The sequence below is a fragment of the Solanum stenotomum genome, chromosome 1 (assembly GCF_019186545.1).
Source record: "Solanum stenotomum isolate F172 chromosome 1, ASM1918654v1, whole genome shotgun sequence".
In the NCBI taxonomy this organism is placed as follows: Eukaryota; Viridiplantae; Streptophyta; class Magnoliopsida; order Solanales; family Solanaceae; genus Solanum; species Solanum stenotomum.
This window is the reverse complement of record NC_064282.1, coordinates 83,095,138-83,113,826: the sequence shown is the minus strand read 5'-3', so window position 1 is coordinate 83,113,826 and position 18,689 is coordinate 83,095,138. Positions and strand designations below refer to the sequence as shown.

Genomic DNA, 18,689 nt, shown 5'->3' with positions numbered 1-18,689 from the left:
AGTAACAATCCCTTTGTCCCAAAACTACGTGCAATCATAGGATATTGTTTAGATGGACATTAGCTAGTGGATCCACCTTAGCTCAGATTTCATGGTTCTTACCTTGGCAAATAGGACACTCTCTTTTCGGTGTGGGAGCAGTACATTGACCTCCAAGTTATAGCTCACATGATTTATATTATTTAATGGTATCTCCCACAATATGATATGATTTTCAGTTATTGCATGACCATGTACTATGTTTTCAGATCAAATCATCAGTTTTCATGTTGTGTTTTACTTGATCATTGAATTAACATGTTTTCAGACTTATCATGTTTTAATATCATGTTTATGCATTTTCCTCATGCTCAATACATTCCAAGTATTGATCGCATACTTTTCTACCCATATTGTTTCATAATATAAGTTCTGACGCACATTCTTCAGGCCGCAGTTAGTACAAACTTTGATCAGCATAGTACCACTTTTGGTGAGTCCTCATGTTTCGAGGATGACCTATGACGACTTTCTTTAGTACTTCTTTATAGTTTCAGACAATTTAGAGTTAGCCGGAAATTTGTCTTATCAACTCATTATGTGTAAAGACTTTCAGACAAATAGTAAATTTTTGCGATGTGTATTAAATTCTCTTTTATGATATGTTAGACTACTTTAAATTTGATTTGGCTTTTCAGTTTATTAAGTCTATTTTATGCTCGTTGGTGTCATGTCATGCGGTTAGCTTGGAATCATTTGTGGCTCTAAACACTGTGTGTGAGAGAGAGAATATTATAGAAATGTGTGACTAATGAAACGAGTTCTACTCCCTCCGTTTCATATTAGTTATTGACATTATTAAAAATATTTGTGATAAAATACTTATCAATTTATAAAATCAAGTTACAATGATTTTTATTTTCATTTTATTCTTAGAATTAAATATTTTTTAAAAAATAAACAACATTAATTACATTGAAAAAAATTAAAAAACAAATGAGTACAAAATACCCTTTTTATAATTCCTTAAAGAACTTGTTAAAAAAACAAATGTGACAACTAATACTCCCTTTGTCCCTAATTACTTGTTCACTTTTGAATTGATACACCTATTAAGAAGGCAATTATTGATATAATGAGTTTATCATTTTATCCCTATTAATCACTCTCTCTTTGTCCCTAATTACTTATCCACTTTTCATTTTTTAGTTGTCCCTAATTACTTGTCTATTTTGACAAATCAAGAAAGGACAATTTCTATTTACCTATTATATCCTCAATTAATTACTTTGAAAAATGTAGAACTTCTTAAAAATTTTAAGTTTTTAATTTATGCACTTCATAATTAATAGGGGTAAAATGGTAAACTCATTATGTCAATAAATGTTTTCTTAATATGTGTATCAATTCAAAAGTAGACAAGTAATTAGGGATAAAATGAGTATGAAGTATATGAATTAAAAACTTAAGATTTTAAAAAAAGTTATACCTTTTTCAAAGTAATTAATTAAATGTATAATAAATAAATAAAAATTATTCTTTCTTGATTTGTCAAATAGACAAGTAATTAAGAATAACTATAAAAAAAAAACAAAGTAATTAGAACCTAGCATAATATATATAATATACAACAAAGGTATTTTGTCAGTTATATATATACAGCTATTATTACATTTGAAAAAGCTTTTGCTGCATTTTTTCTAATAGAGAGAGAGAAAGGAGAGAGAGGGGAAAAATGAAGAAAAACATCAATATCACCAGATGATTTGGAGATTCAAACCCTAGCGCTTTTTCAATATTCAATCTCTTTGTATTTTTTTGAATTTTGTTCTGTTTAATTTTTATTTTTTTGTTACGTATATTTCGTTTGATTGATATCAGCTGAATATTCACCGTTCGATCTTCGATCGGTTCGATTCTCTGATCGGTCGGCGTGAAGTTTTCAGATCGGAGATTGTGAGGAAAGGAAAAAATTCTGTTAAAGCTCTAGAGAGTTCTAGAGGAATCTGGAAAAAAAATGCCGTCTCATGCAGATCTAGATCGGCAGATCGAACAATTGATGGAGTGCAAGCCGTTATCGGAAGCGGATGTGAAAACTCTATGTGATCAGGCGAGGGCTATACTTGTTGAGGAATGGAATGTTCAGCCGGTGAAATGTCCGGTGACTGTTTGTGGTGATATTCATGGTCAGTTTTACGACCTGATTGAACTGTTTCGGATTGGAGGAAATGCTCCTGATACTAATTATCTCTTCATGGGCGATTATGTTGGTGAGTTTTTGGATATTTGTTTCGGTATTGGGAGATTTTGTAGTTTGTTGCATTTATTAGGGCTTTGGATTCTCTAGATGTGAATTGAATTGTACAAGTAATTCTTTTTGTGGTCTAATTTTGTTAAATTTCAGTTGCTAATTGTGTCTTAGCTTCTTCTTCTTTTTTTCATGTTTAGTATGTCCATAGAAATTAGAGAAGCTTCGGTTGAGAGAGAACTCATAATTGATATTAAAATATGGAAAAAGAAGTCAAAATAGAGCAGAAAGAATATTGAGGATTCATATAACTGATAGTTTGGGGTTGAGGTGTAGTTGTTGTCATTGGATATGGTGACTAATGAGAAGGCCAACTAATGTTAATGGAGGTATAGGTCTTGTAACAACATTGTATATTCAACTGTAAACAGTAACTTTATGCTGAGCACCTATGTTTGTTGTGAGCTCTAATAGTCATGGGAGTGGTTTAGCACAAAATAAGGGCTCCTCAAAATCTTCCACATGGGGGCTCTTCATTCGCCGTTTCAGGAAGTGGATGACCTGGGATTGTCCATTCATCAATGGGTGTAGTTATTATAGTGTTTGATTTTTGTTTTGGCAATTTACATTAATAACATCTTGTTTTATGACAAATGACAAGCTTTAATTTAAGTTGTTCATTGTTTAACCTCGAAGTGATGAATCATGAACTATTGTTGTGATGCGGAGTTGAAATGTACTGCTGGTTGGACTTCTCCAGACGTAAGATAATGGTCTTGATTGCAGCAGGTGGTACAGAAATTCCTGTTCATTTGGAAAATTTCATTGGCCAAAGATATTTGGACTTGTCAAAGTTTGCTCCGGCAATATCCTGTCAACACGTGCAGGGCACTAATTGAGGAACAATCGTTTAGCCAATCAAAGTGATGAGTGACTAAAATTTGTTTGTAGTTATTGTTTACTGTATCTGACAACACGATGGTTTGTTGTTCATGTCTATTGTCCTTGTGTTAAGCTTGCTTAAGTGCGAGAGGACAGGGCAGTTCTTGACAATTGGCAAGTGAGAGTTGCGTCATTGGATTTACTTTTGCTTGTTGTCCATGTAGATTGTCCTTTTGTTAAGCTTATTTAAGTGCGAGAAGACAGGTTTCGTGAAAGTGAGGATTGACGTGTTGGATTTTATTTCCCGACTCATAAATTCGGGAAAAGGTGCTATGGCTTATTACCTGTAACAAAGTGTTCCTTTGTGCCTTTCTTTCTACACAAATCCTTTCTTTAGTGGAAGCGTTCCTCGTCACCACTTTGTACTCTTATGTAAAAAGATCTCTTGCACAGATATCGAATGGGCATTTAGTAATTAATCTAACCCAGTGGAATACAACACAGTAGTGTTTTAAATGCTGTCAACTGACACCGACTCATCCCTAATTTGTTGAAAACTTTTCTCTCCCAGAGTTGTCTTTTGGTTTATAATATAACGTGCATGTGTTCCTTGTGATCATGATTGCATTATTCATTCTTTTGTTGTCCTCTTTCTAAAACTTTGCATCTGACAAGTGCTCCATCATTAAGGTTTCAGGCTAATAAACCACAGTTTCATACTGCTCAATTTTCAGATGGTGTTTGTCTGGTGACGAAGTATAAGAAATAATCGGAGACTTGTGAAACTTGTGGTATAAAACATTTTATAGATATTTATGTGGCAATAAATCATCTCATTAAGGTAAACTTGGAAGTTTAAAGTTAAATGGTAGTTTTTAAATATAGAAAGGTGACATTCTTTTTGTGACAAGAGAGAGGGAGTATTAACATTTTCTGTGATGCACAATTTCTTTTCTCATCCATACACTCATTTCATCATACCAATCCTAGCATTACCAATTCTCTTTGTGATTGAGTATTTTTGTAGTTGTTTATCATTGAATAATTGTTCAATGAATGCAGACCGTGGATACTATTCAGTGGAGACTGTCACACTTTTGGTTGCTCTGAAGGTTCGTTATAGAGATAGAATCACGATTCTTAGGGGAAATCATGAAAGCCGGCAAATCACCCAAGTGTAAGTTTTCTAATTTTTCTTTTAAGTAATCTTGTTATTTAACTTGGGGGTGCCTAGTAATGGTTTATCTTTCTCACAGGTTATATCCAAAGAACTATTCTTTTCATAGTTATATTATTTACACATGGGCATATGGACTTCTATTGTACCTCTTTTTTTCCTAGTCTCTTTGTATAAAATGTAGCTTTAACTGCTGTGTACTCTGATTTTGTTCTTTTTATAGGCTCTGATTAGTCAATAATAACACAGTTAGAAGAATGTTAAAAAACCTACCTAATCTACTCTGCTTGAAGGTCCATGTTAAATGTTTCATGAACTGATCAGAGAAAATCTAAACCTTCCACTTGGCAAAGAAATTATTTTTGTTCTAGTTTTGCTTCAAAATTGTTCTTTTCTTTACTGAGTTATTGACACGTGATCAACCAATATACCTTTGCTTTTATTGACCTTCCAGTTTTAGAAACGATATAGATATAGATTAAGTACTGGTTCTCTACCTTCTATTTTTGTCTTTATATTAAGGTTCAGGAGAGACTACGTACATGATAGACTTTCTACCACGCGTGTGCATGTTTGAATCACGCCGTTGTCTTATAGCATGAAGAATGCACCAAAAAAAGGTGGGAGTAGAAATTCTATAGGAATAGGTGGAATGTCTTTATTTTGTCGGTCGGAGTTAATCTACATGCAGTTTATTGGTATATACTCCCTCCGTTCTTATTTATATGTCACCATTTTTTATTTTACGTGCATTAAGAAATTAAGTTTACTATTCTACCCTTATTTAAAAAAAAATTGAAGTCTAACTTTTCAATCAAGGATTATGAATTAATTAATTTGACCAATGAACATGAATTATTCACTTAGTTTTTATATGTTGTTCAAATGTATATTTTCAAGGCTAATAACTCCCAAGGGTAAAATAGGAAGAATATTGTAATTTATGCATTGATTTTATGAAATGACAAATATTATGGACCAACTACTTATAGTAAGAATGACATATAAAAAGGAATGGAGGGAGTATATTCTACTATTAATAGTTTGTAAACATGGTTTCCTTTATACCAGAAATTGTAATTATTATTGGAGGGAGGGGAAACGTTGTTCCCAAGGCTAAGGATAAAAATGAGTTCTTTTAATTTCTTTTTTTTTTTTTTGAAGGAGGGGGAAGGGGGATGGTTCCCATAATTTATATGAACTTTAGGATAATGCAGATGAGGATGTGCCACAGGTTGCTTTCTTCGCATCTCGGGAAAATAAAGTCATATAAATTAATGCTTTTTATTTTATTCGAGAAAACACTGCATTTGTTAGACTTGATCAAACTTTCAAATCGGTGTGAGAGTATCAGCTATGAATATGTTTAAAGAATAATTTTAACATTTAAACACTAAAAATAATGACCCTATGAGGTTGCTTAAAATCCGATTACTGGTAATTGTCTATAGTAACTGTAAGTTCATAACATAAAAAAATTGTTCAGTAAACTCATATATCATTGGGATGAATTATTAGTGTGATTCATAGTCAATGTCCCTCATCTTCGGTTTATAGAGGACCGTATGACTGCTGTTCAAGTCATGGATGGTGTAATTAACATAGTTCTTTTTCCTGCCAGGTATGGTTTTTATGATGAATGCTTGAGGAAATATGGCAATGCAAATGTTTGGAAGTATTTCACTGATCTTTTTGATTATCTACCACTAACAGCACTCATAGAGAGTCAGGTTTGAGCTCTTACTTTACTGACATTTCATGTTAGTAGAAATGTTAGCTAATATATAGTGTTTTATTACAGATATTCTGTTTGCATGGAGGACTCTCACCTTCTCTGGATACACTGGATAATATCCGAGCGCTGGACCGTATACAAGAGGTAGATATCCGTTTTGAGATTTACGCGTTTATAATCTGGTGATGCCACATAAACTCTTGTATTTTGTCACCGGTGGCTCTCCTCCTACTTGATCTATCCAACTCTGGCAGGTCTTCCCCCCTCAAAATTTTAGCAGATGCCCTCACAGAGACATCCTGCAGTAACTAAGTTTTACTTTCCAAAAAATTTTCCTTGGTGCAACAACTTTCTGTCCATCGCAGTTTATGTTTCTGCAGAAATGTCCAGTAGAATTACAAAGTCAGAATTGATGTTCCAAAGAAAAGAACAAAATTTCTGTTTTATCATTTCAAAGAGTTCATCGTAATTTCTAATTTTCCCTTTATAGGTTTACGGTTGTTTTCAATATTTACCATAAAATGCTCAAGTATAGCCCATTCCCTACTCGTCATTTCTCTTGCCATGTCATAGTACATACCTTTTCAATTCTCAGAAGCCTAGAGAGAGGAACTATCACAGTTTGAGTTTCTGATATTCATTGTTAACATTTTCCTGATCTGCTATGCAATGATATCTCCATTTCGCCTTAGAGACTTTGAGACAGAAATTACTACCTTTTATTATCTGATATCCGATGAAGTCTGACATCTCCATGTTCTTATAGCAGCTCTATTAACTTTTTGCTGATCGTTGCATATTTTGCATTAGTGGTGTCCGTTGTCTCTTATGTTTCATGATCAAAATGCTATGCACATTAATGTTGCTGGCCTCATTGCTTATGCATCTTATTTGATGGTAATTAGGTTCCACATGAAGGGCCAATGTGTGATCTCCTGTGGTCTGATCCAGATGATCGGTGTGGTTGGGGAATATCACCTCGAGGGGCTGGTTACACCTTTGGACAGGATATAGCATCTCAATTCAATCACACCAATGGTCTCACCCTGATTTCTAGAGCTCATCAGCTTGTGATGGAGGGTTTCAATTGGTGTCAGGTTTGTGGACCTAAATTGAAACATCCCCTCTCATCTCCTACTCTTTTCATCTCATTGGTACTTGTTAGCGCGACCATTTTGTGACTTTAACGTACCATTTGGTGGTGCAACTTTGGCAGGATAAGAATGTTGTGACTGTATTTAGTGCTCCAAACTATTGTTACCGGTGTGGTAATATGGCTGCCATTCTAGAAATAGGCGAAAACATGGAGCAGAATTTCCTTCAGTTTGACCCAGCTCCTCGACAGATAGAGCCCGACACCACAAGGAAGACTCCAGATTACTTTTTGTGATTCCAATATCTGCGCTTGTTCGGCTGCAGGAATGTTTTGGAAATGGAGTTTTGCTGGTTGAGGATTATTCTCGAGACCATTCTTTTGTTTGGAGCTCGACTTCACTCTATGCCAGTAGCTCACTAGAGTTGATGAAATGCCCTGAGTGGTTTTTCATGTACATTTTTCAAATGAAAGCAACATGGTACATTCTGTTCTGTAATTTGAAATCTACCGTAAAAAGCAGTTTTTTCCCCCTCAATGTCCAATCACTGACTTGTGTCAACTAAATTTTCTTTTGATTTCTAGACTGAAGGCTTTCTAGTTTTTAAAAGAGAAAAAATGGTAGTAATAGGCATTTTTACCTTATCTTTAGTACTCTAGGGGTTTCAAACACTAGAGATCTTTCACTTTTGTCATTGTCGTTGCTGCTTATGGTATCCTGATACAAAATTAAATAACATAGTGGAATCCTACCCTCAACTTGTGATATAGAAAATTAATCTGATTAATTCCCAAACAAAGGTATAACTTTTGCAACATCGAAAGTAAATGATAAGTGGTGAGTTGAGTATTGAAACTGTTTAAAGACGTTAATAAAGTTGTTCCCAAATAGACTTGTTCAATGTCGTTTGATGGTTTGACTTTGAAGGAATTTAAGGCAATTGTTTAAGATGCGTCATTGTGTGAGATGTTTCCTTGTTTCTTCCTCAGAAGTTGACATCTTCACTCCAAAATTTTATGTCGCGATTGTCGATAACCAAGAGATAGTGAACGAAACTGCTCTCTCCACATCATCTATGTACAAAATCCAGACCGGGCATCTGGGGTAAACACATTTACTATATTACTTCTTGGAATAAACACACATGAAGAATCATGCACTCTAAAGGTGTGTACAGTACAGACAAAAATGTTTTTATGTCTAAGACGAAACTATGAGGATGGATTTAGGGGACAGAGTGGTTATCAGGGTGGAGAGGAGACGATACAACTTATTTTCCCTACTTCCGTAAAAGAAGTCATCTAACTTATTTTCAAGAAGTTGCTTTTTAGAAAAGAAGTTCCAGTGATGGACCATATTTTCCTGGAAAAGTATTATCTGGATTTTCCTGGAAAAGTTTCAGTGATGGACTATATTTAGTTACCAAACACCAAAAGTGAATATTTTCCACTTGAGGGTGAAAGTCATTTTCCTTTGTAGCCATCTACAGCTACAAATTAGGCCAGCCTCAATTGTATGCCAAACCATCACTCGAAACAGGATTGTTATTTATTTTTTCATTAGAAATATGTTTTCAGAACAAAAGTTTTATCACATCATATAACATAAAAAAAAGGTACACCAGAGTTGCTATCTGTTTCTAGAATCTCCAATCTTGATCCTCAATAGTCAATATGTAATGGATGGAGTTAAGAATGGAACTAAGTCAACTAACTCAAATGATATAAGAAATAACTGACCTCAAATCTTTTCTCTTCTTACGTCTTGGTTTTCTTAAATACTCATATCAAATCAAGACAGGAGTATTCAGTAGGAAATCAAGTATTATTTACCCTATGAAATATACACCTAGAGTGCAACAAACTCAACTCAACACAAGAATCCGCAAATATTAAGGTATTATAAAAAAAAAGGCTAAAAGTTATTTAAGCACCGTGGAAAATGACATTGAAGAACAATTTGTCTCCTAAATTTACACACAGAAGGTGGAAACAAGAAAATGAACTTGCAAGTGCATTATCAAGATCACAGTTTTTCCCCTGATACGCAATAACATATGATGCTGTTATTTCCTGGTGCTCGTGTTCATGTGTGTTCAGCTTCCAAAAAAAACTGGGTTCTGATAAAATTTCATGTGGAACCCAATCGTCGTATACCCAAGCTGCAAAGACCTGCCAGCTCTTTATGCATTTACAGCAAAAAAAATTGGTGTACTTACACAAGCTAGTAACCCAAAATTAGTACCAAGCGTTCTCCATCAACAGCCTGGCTCTTGTTTCAGCTGGATTCCACTTGTGGACGCAAACATCATTGGCTGGAAAAACATCATTATGTCATTATAGTTACATGGGGGGAATTCGTGTCACATTGTAAAATTTATAGTGGGGTGAGGGATTAGGTCATTAAACCTAAAATAGTGTGCAAAAGTCTGATTACCTGAGTTGTACTAGGCAAAACACTACTAGCAAGTTCCTCATTCAATAAAACTGGAAGGGGTGGCATTTGGCTCATAATACCTGGCATATTTCTCATGCTGCAGCATAAATAACGCTATCAGTAAAAGAATTGTATGACAACCAAATTCACCCTGTCAAGTATAACGAATATATTAATAACATTACTCGTTTAAAATTGCCGTTATGTTATTCCTCGTTCGGATGAAGAGATTAATGTTGTCCTGAAACTGCCCAATTACATATAAATATCAGATATCAGCTGATATGCATATAACAAAATATAGTTAAGTATTTGACCCACCCCCCACCCCCCCACCCCCCCCACACACACACACACCAAGGTTGCAACAAGAAATAATAAAAGAAAACAAATTGCTTTGATATTTCACTGTTATTTTTTCCTTCCCGTTTACCCTCCCATTGGCTGAAATGTTGGCGGGAGGAGGGAAATAAGCTAATTTTCACTTATTGATTCACCTGTTACAAGTAATGGATGAAAGAACTACAATGGGAAAAATAAGAAACAAAGATCAAAATGGAGAAGGGGGTTGGGATGGTAGATAGATTGAAGGAGCATCACTGCTTAGTTCTATTAACCCACACAAATTACATAGGTAACAGTAACAAAGATCTGTATTTAAAATTAAACTGAACTCAGAGGCTGTCAAAACTGGTACACAAATGACAAAAATAGGACAAGAAAGATGCCTGCACGAATTAACCACATCTTTAATATGACTCCTACACAAATTTCTGCTTTCCTTACAATTAGCTAGTTTTGCAATTCCCAACTGTTTTATGTTAGAATCCGTCCCTCAATGATCCTTTCATTTGGAAGGCACATAACTAAATTCTTACATCTGAGGAACAATTTGCAGAATTACTAAATACAGCAGAGTAGACTCAAACAAACAGATGTGTAGGTGGCTCCCCTACATCTCTTATATGCATTCCGGACATTTTTATTTATGTAGATAACCAAGAGGTTACATGCGAGAGGAGTTGTGAAGACAGAGACAGGAGTTTTCTTATATCTCATGTGGACTATGTATATAGGAGGCGTTCGAAGAACTTATCTCTCCTTTGGAATAGCGGAAGTCTTGCATATTATGGGAGCAAACCAATTTTTTCATTAGAGAATTTCGGAAATAATCTTTATCTGAGTTCTTAAACGGGGACTTGAGATTTGCAAGTCACCAGTCATACCGACTTGGAGCATTTTATACAAATAACTTGTGTGCATCTCCTTCCAGAGCTCTTCAAATTCATGCACCAAATTTTCCATTCGAAGTCCTAGTTTCCCTCCCAATTAGTCTTTATTTGCTTCAACCATTTCTGCCTAAAGAGCTCAACTTTGAATAGACTTTATGGAAGCAGTGAGAGGTGGGGGGGCTTCTGCAGATTTCCTCTTTTCTAACCATTATATAAAAGGCTGATCTGATTCATGGCATTCTCAGGTATGTCAGGCATACCATGAAGCCATGAAATAACAGGGTTGTGCCACTCATCTGGTAATCTCTAAGGTATACCTTACATCTACTTAGTGGTGAATTTGTCAGGGAAAAAAGTAAAAGTGTTTCCAATTTATCAAAAAAACACAAGGGGAAAAGAGAGTACCAATCATTCCACTGTGAGTATTACAAGTGTATGCACAACCATAACGCACTGTAACTCAGTATGCGCACATACAAACTTATCATGACTGGATAACACCATTATTTGATTAAGGCTGTGTGAGCATGGGCTGAATACATCCAAAATTTATACATTTTCTTCTAGTCCTAACATAAATCATAGATTATATAAAATATAGTCTAGACTTGGACCTCTGTTGATTTCACCAATTTCTATTTTTACCACTTCTCAGTGACCAGCTTCAGTGAAAATCCTAAAAATGGACTAAAAATCATTTTCACAATTACTTTCTTCAGTAAAACTTCCAAAGTTGAGACTTTGTTGAGAAAATGACGACAAGAAAACAAGTTTAAATCCCATAACTTTTCCTCAACTATTGAAACGCCTCTTAAATGTGGGTTTTGTGGTGGTAATTGATGCTCTGACTCATGATTTGTATAAGAAATAAATAGAGGCAAGGGAATGAAAATATTATCTTTTACTTGTTATCAGATGCAAGGAACCCTAAAATTTTGAAATGTTTTTATTTTATCCTGGTATGCTGTTCCAAAGTAGAAATAGCTAAAGTCCTCCACCAACAGTTCAGAATTTTACTTTTCCTTTTCCCTTCCAATTATCTCAGAAGACTCCTCCCACTACAAGACGTTGAGATTGATACCTTAACTGTTGAAAGATTTGCCGCAATTCGATTCAGAGCCTGATTGTTTTCTTCCAGTAGATGCCTTGTTCCAAGTAATGCTGTAAGCAACACAAACCAGGTTAAGTTCGTGAATAGAAGCCAATTGACAGAGTGAGATGGACAAGATGAAGAATATCACACAGAAGAAAGGGAAACGACAAAGTGGCAAGAAGAAAAGATCTAAAGGCAATCTCAGCAAGAAATTTTACCACTACACTTAGTGACATCATTGACATGTCCAAAGCATTATTCTGTAGAGTGAGTCTTTACAAGCAAATGAGCTCATAATGGTTAGTTTGCTTAATCAGCTAAATTATAACTGGATTCTAAAAAGACTTATCAAAATTGTGAATAATTAGATGCGCATTATGAAGTTACTATCACTATATAATGGTATTTTCTGTACCATGTGAACCATAACGTAAGAATAGTACTTTTTTTTCACACAATGATGCCATTCATAAAGTAATGAGTTATCACGCATGGAAATCATTTACCCCACATAAAAATCAGAAAACGCCATTTACTCAAATACAGAAAATAGTTTTTTCAAACTGTATCCTAATAGAAATATGTTGCCGACAAAAGATTAAGTGGGGAAGGCATAGATTCCTGCTGCTAAACAGATGACACTAACCTGCAGAAGGCGTCACATCACCATGGTCGCGATATTTTGAGGAAAGCGAATTCGGAATGAAGCTCAGCGGTAAAGCTGAGGATGAACCAGCTTTCACCGGTAATTCTGCTGATTTTTCCTGAAGAAAAAAGAACTTTGTAATGCTGCATGTGTGGTAACATACACATAGAACTGTTTTCCATACATACTGAAGCTTAACAGTATAGAATTCACCAGTAGGGGATGTAAAACTAACTACTGACTGCTCCACATGCTAAAGACAACAATTCTACTGGTCTCTTATTCATAAGAAAGAAAATGTAATGTCCTTCTCAAAGAAAAAATCCATCCAATGAATACTTGCCCAGACACAAACCAGCACCAGCCTTGCTATACTCTGGAAGTCCCAAGGAGAATGGCAAGAGAAAAAGAAGTTACCTTGATCTCATTAATTTGGTCCAAAACAAGAAAAAATACAAAAAGAGAAAAAAAAAAGTTTCTCTGATGAAGTTACAATTGTATGATTATAATATAACACAAAATATGCAGTTCTCCACATTTATTAGCATTCCTAAGGTTGATTCACAGGTGTACACTAACAGGGAGGAACTTTGCTTTCACTATTCAGCAGGTGATGTAATAGGTCTTATGACAAGCCATTGGTTTTCAGGCATACACATGTTCCTATCTCGCTCTTATTAACAAATTCATACACCGATCGAAAAAGAGATGCTTTATAGGCTTAATAACAGACCATGATTGTAGTACCAAGTAGGTAGATTGATGCAACTTTAGATCAAGACATAAAGTAACTCCAGGGAAAAATATATATATCAACATTTAAGCAAGACATCAAATCCATTGATTTTTTTCACATTAGATGACGCATTAAGCTATAAGGTCAAGGCGTTGGAAAGGCCACAAGCAGAAAGGAAAAGACTTGGCCCTGAGAATCCTTGAGATCATCCAAAAGTCAAATGCTGGAATCTCAACTCTCAAGTCTATTTGGCTTTTTATACAAGAAGTGACTGCAAAGGTGGAATACCCAAAGTTCATCGGATTAAACATGCAAGAATTATACAAACTCTATTAAAAAAAATTGATAGGATTATATAACTCCAAAATTTTCTAACACTACAATCGCATATTCAAAAACAAAAAACACAAAATGTTTAAGACAATCAGATAGTTCAATTTCAAATATTAATTATGTAATGTAAAACTCTATGGAGAAAGTAATAAGAATAAACAGCTTTACTTAGACAAGGACGAAGAACTAAGTACGCCTCAAGTCCTAACTAGCATGATAAGAACTATCAAACCCTCCAAACAACAATCCCAGATTCGATGAATCAAGTAAAGCCTAAGTAACTAACTTTAAATAGTAAAAGTAACTAACTTTAAATAGTAAAGTGTTTCTTTCTGTCCTAAGAAAAGCTAGTCAAAGTCAACTTCTCAATACTAACCAAACAAATTAAAATGTAACTTCAAAGGAAACGAAGAAAAGATCAAAAGAGATGGCACACCTTCCTGTCTTTCACTTTCTTTCCCAAATTATAGTCCTCCTGTTTCCTGCGCTTTCTCTGACAAAACAATCACTCAATAGGTAAGCAACTATTTCTCAGGAAGCATCTGCCATCAACCAACTATATTTGGACAAATGAATAATAATGATAATAACAACAACAACAATAACAAAAGATACTGCTAAACAGGTTCAGGAGCTCACCGTCATCCACCTACATCTTAATGCAACATCACGTACAGTTTTGTCGCGGAGCGAGGCTGCAATCTTAATGTACTTCATTATACTAGGTTCATTGGCAAATCTATCATCAAAACAGTGTGACTGTCATACATATGCACAAGAGGTGAAAAGATGAAATGAAACAGCACCACAGATCAAAACAATTCTAATTCAAAGGAAGTCTTGATCAATATAACCTCTGATGAGCTTGACCAAAATGATGCATCAAGGGACAGTGCAAGGTGTATCAAGCTCATGAAAAAAGCATTTTCAAATTCACTTTCTTAATAGTTTTTCACTACTCTTTTTCAGTTATTTATCAACCTAGTTTGTATACATATGAAAATTCCACTTCGTTTCCCAGAACAAACGTCAGCAGTGAAAAACTCCCTGTCAGCCTCATATCAATTTACATCTACTTAAGTCCTTATTAAATCAAACACAACATAGATAAGAACCAACTAATTTTATACCAATCTAGATTGGCAAATTCCATTTAGTTAACAATCAAGTCACAAACTAGCCAGCAGATTCTGCTTCTTTCACAAAAAGTGAACCTATTGCCGCTCTTTGCTGGGTTCATAACATTTTAACTATTTCCATTTGGCCCTCATCAATACTGAGTATAGATAGTATATGCAAGGGAAAGTGATCAATAGAAGATGAGAGAGAGAGGGAGAGAGAGAAATGCAATAGCTTTGACAGAAATTGGACTTGACAGATAGAAGAAAGAAATGCTCAAGTAAGGAGGTGTTGCAGAAACAAGTGAAAGAAGGGATCCTCATATACGAGGATATGAAAAAGTTTTTTTGACAATTAAGAGGAACTGGATAGAGGCATTTGCAAGAAAGTAGAGGCATTGGTGTTCTCTTTATATGGTTAAACCTGGAAAATTTCAAATTCAAGTGTACAGACTTGGCACACTTTTGAAAAGCTACCTTAGAAAGAAGCTACCTCACTTTTGCCACACATTGTAAAGTGAAGGAGTAAAGAAAGAGAAAGCTTGCATGCAACTGAGAATATGGTGGTAGACACTAACATGCACAAACCAGATAGCATTCACGGACAAACTACCAAGGGAGGGAGCATCGAATTGAGAAGTTGATGTAAATATTCCATGGAAGGAAAGGACAAAGAAAAGTAGCAAGTTCTAGATGCATTTAAAGGACTGAAACCTCGCTAATAAGAATCCAAGTAGTGGACTCAAGAGATGCAAAAAAGCATTTTTCTAACAAGGTAAATAACTTTATTTTAATTATTTTTTTGTTTATTTATAACCGTACTGTCCAGATCAGCATGCGCGCACCTCAACTAATTCCATAAGGTATCGCTACTTGCCACCAACACACCTATCGGGTTGAGAAGAAATCACCTAGTGTCGTCGCCTCCGTTGAGATTTGAACTTGAGACCTCATGGTTCTCAACCTACTTCATTGACCACTAGGCCATACCCGTGGGTGCTAAAGTTATTAATGTGGGAAAACTCTCCTACACCTAAAAGTAAGGAAACTACACAATAACATAGGTCTTTACAAATGTCACTTAATCTTCCATACTGAACTTCACAGGTGCACCAACAACTAAGAATAAGAGGTTATTCCTCAAATGTCCAAAATCATTTTCTAACCCCTCAAAGCTCTCCTATTTCCTTAAAAGCAAAATGTGCAAAGAGTTTTCAAAGCAAAAAGAGAGTAGAATAAGAAGTTACCACCATCGGAAAATGGAAAATCTTATGAAAAATATAGTAGAGCTAAAGGAGAAACAAAGAAAGCAATTAGTAATTCACGAGGCAACTATACGAGTCCCACCTCCTTGTACAGTTTTGGGCAATCATCACCTCATGATCAACTTTTAGGTTGAGCTAGACCTAAGGTCTATTTCTTAATGTAGTATTTGCGCCAGACTCATCTCAATTCTTGGTTCACCAAATGTTTGGCCACCATGTTATATTGTGGGTGTGTATAGGGCTGTTAGAGTCTAGCATTTGTGTGGGATGGTGTTGTTTGCCATCTTATATGGTCTTGGGTAATCCTCACTTCGTGAACTAGTGTTTTAGTTTAGTTAGGTCCAAGGTCCATATCTGAACAATAACTTGAACACCAAACCATCCAATGTAAAGACGGTTTTCAGTGCTAGTAATCCAGTTACAGAAGCGACCCCATAGGTTTTCGCTTTCGTGTCTCTCTAAAATTGCAGTCATGGTAAAATCTTGGTTTATTTAATCATCAGGGACTCCCAAGCACACGAGTTTTCTACAAATCAAAATAGAAAATGGAAGGCTTGTTATTCAACGGTATAACATGACTTATATACTCGTGTCAACCAAGGTGTATGTGGATCTATTCAAATTTTTAATGAAGTTGATTGGAAAAATACGGACTTCTCTACAGAGAATTATAATTTCGATAACTTGAACAACTTGTTACCAAAAGTTAGAGATACAGGAAGGAGATGAAGAAACTGAGGAGCAAGTCAACCTAAAAATAAGAGTTGTGATATGGATGGAAAGGAACCAGAGATGTTTTAAAAACAAGAGCTGCTCTATGCAGAATCTGAAGCTGAATTGTCTGGTCCTTCTGTTTTTTTGTTGTAAACATGAATATACTTGAGATGTAGAGGATATTCCTAGTATTTTAGATTACTTACGACTTACATAGGAGTTTTGCTTTCTTCTTCAACTTTTGGATGTAAGTATTAATAGAATACTCTTTGTGTATTCTTTTGTTCATAATACAAGTTACCTTTATCAAAAATAAAAATAAAAAGCTAGAACACCAGGGAAGTCATTATAGAGTAAATGTTTTATTTTAAAATAAGCGAAAGTACGACATAATGTACGAACTACAAGTTTAGTCCCGTAAAAAGAACGAATATGGAGTAAAATTATATAGAACTGTGATGCCCAGATGGCAAAGAAAAGATGCAGATATTTATGGCATGTCATCAAGAGAATGGAATAACAGATGGAGACTAACTAGCTGAAATTAAGACCTAGTTGATAATTTTACACTTAAAGAGTCCAGCGTTTGACATGATGTTTTAATCTAGTTAGAAATGTGCAAGTCACTACAGGGATAATAAAAACTAATGGTGTTAAACAAAAATGGAACGGATGGATTACCAAATATATATAAAGATGAAAATATTTGCAGTAAAATGTCCATACTCAACAAATATGGATAGATACACATCTCAGCATAAGAACACATACAGAAACCTGGAAGAAACTACCTACTTGATAAGTCCTTCGTCCAGTTTGTACTGTTCCTCAACCGTCCACTCTACCGCCAGCCCAGTGTCATGCTTGAGCCCCGGGACTGAATCAATAAGAAAAGAACTCGAACAACTTCCAGACTGGCTCATTCCTGGATTACTGCTACTCCGGACACCACTGGTAATCACACTTGGATTCCCAGAATACAACACCCCTCTTCCTCCACCATTATTATTTACATTGAAATTCATTCCGAGGCTACTGTAGTAATTACCCATCAACATCATCTCGGACGATGAGCTCCCTATTGCCCCCGATTGAAACGATAAAGATTGATGATGAAACCCTGTGTTAGATTCTGCAGCCATTTCCATACATATACCTGTTATTACCTAACTCCCTATATCCACCCAAAATCTACTGTTGCGTACAACAACATGCTAACATAACAAATGATTCGATCATAGCTCCAAAATCCCAAATAAACAAAACCCTAATTCATCAAAGCTACAACCACTTTTCCAATAAAATTCTACAGTATAATCCAAATAAGCAAAAGCCTCCTTAAGGGTTAATCAATCCGTCCCGAGCTTCGATTCTTCATAAAAATCCCACCTCTCAATAGAACGAAGACCAATCGATCATTGAAAAAAGTTACCTTACTCATTCAAGAATCAAACAAACAAATCATTTCCAGCATGAACTCTTCGACCCAGTTGAAAATATCCCTCAACACAAAAATCCCACCTGTAAAACCTGCATATAATTCACCCCATCAACTGAAAACTTGATGAAAAAAATGAAAAAAAAAAACCTAACCTTAACAACAGAATCAAGAAAACAGTGATTATTTCAGTGGATGTACAATGAGAAAGAGATTATAAAATTGACAAAAAGTAAAAAAACAAGAATATACCTTTTCTTAGTGCAGAATTTTTATCTTTATATTTTCAACCATAAATATTAGTAAAAAAATAGTTGGTGGGTGTGTCAACTGTACACCTTTTTTTTCTAAGCTCAAATTGGGTTTACTCTGTTGTACTGTTTGTATGTATATGTGTATCTATAGGTCTGTCTCTCCTCCAATGGAGAAGAAGGAAGAAGAAGAAGGGGTTAAGGACGGGACGTGCAAAAGATAAATAGATCTTGAAAATGTTAACATCACGAAAGTGCGAATCCCAATAAGCAGTTGATGCAATTATTATTGTGACAGTTCACTCTACCAAT

At 35.1% G+C, this 18,689-nt stretch overlaps 2 protein-coding genes across 2 annotated transcripts; one reads left to right on the top strand and one right to left on the bottom strand.

Moving 5' to 3' along the window:
- The first annotated feature begins 1,666 nt into the window (after positions 1-1,666).
- LOC125874241 (serine/threonine-protein phosphatase PP2A-2 catalytic subunit) lies at positions 1,667-7,677 on the top strand. Its single transcript, XM_049555088.1, has 6 exons — positions 1,667-2,249; positions 4,172-4,286; positions 5,908-6,016; positions 6,088-6,165; positions 6,927-7,118; positions 7,238-7,677. The coding sequence occupies exons 1-6, from the start codon at positions 1,997-1,999 to the stop codon at positions 7,409-7,411; spliced, it is 921 nt and encodes a 306-aa protein (XP_049411045.1). The 5' UTR covers positions 1,667-1,996; the 3' UTR covers positions 7,412-7,677.
- Positions 7,678-8,920: 1,243 nt separating this feature from the next.
- Positions 8,921-18,689, bottom strand: LOC125874230 (uncharacterized). Its single transcript, XM_049555076.1, has 9 exons — positions 18,379-18,689; positions 17,484-18,218; positions 14,231-14,330; positions 14,028-14,084; positions 12,523-12,640; positions 11,865-11,944; positions 9,737-9,798; positions 9,552-9,648; positions 8,921-9,429 (listed from the first exon to the last, which is right to left on the bottom strand). The coding sequence occupies exons 2-9, from the start codon at positions 17,834-17,836 to the stop codon at positions 9,373-9,375; spliced, it is 924 nt and encodes a 307-aa protein (XP_049411033.1). The 5' UTR covers positions 17,837-18,218; positions 18,379-18,689; the 3' UTR covers positions 8,921-9,372.

Bases quoted from the DNA above. Each gene is read 5' to 3' on its own strand.
- LOC125874241 (XM_049555088.1), top strand. From the start codon at position 1,997: ATGCCGTCTCATGCAGATCTAGATCGGCAGATCGAACAATTGATGGAG. The intron at 2,250-4,171 runs GTGAGTTTTTGG...CAATGAATGCAG, and splicing joins CTTCATGGGCGATTATGTTG to ACCGTGGATACTATTCAGTG. The intron at 6,017-6,087 runs GTTTGAGCTCTT...GTTTTATTACAG, and splicing joins CAGCACTCATAGAGAGTCAG to ATATTCTGTTTGCATGGAGG.
- LOC125874230 (XM_049555076.1), bottom strand. From the start codon at position 17,836: ATGGAAATGGCTGCAGAATCTAACACAGGGTTTCATCATCAATCTTTA. The intron at 9,649-9,736 runs GTAATGTTATTA...TTTATGCTGCAG, and splicing joins ATAACGGCAATTTTAAACGA to CATGAGAAATATGCCAGGTA. The intron at 9,430-9,551 runs GTAATCAGACTT...ATGTTTTTCCAG, and splicing joins TTTTGCCTAGTACAACTCAG to CCAATGATGTTTGCGTCCAC.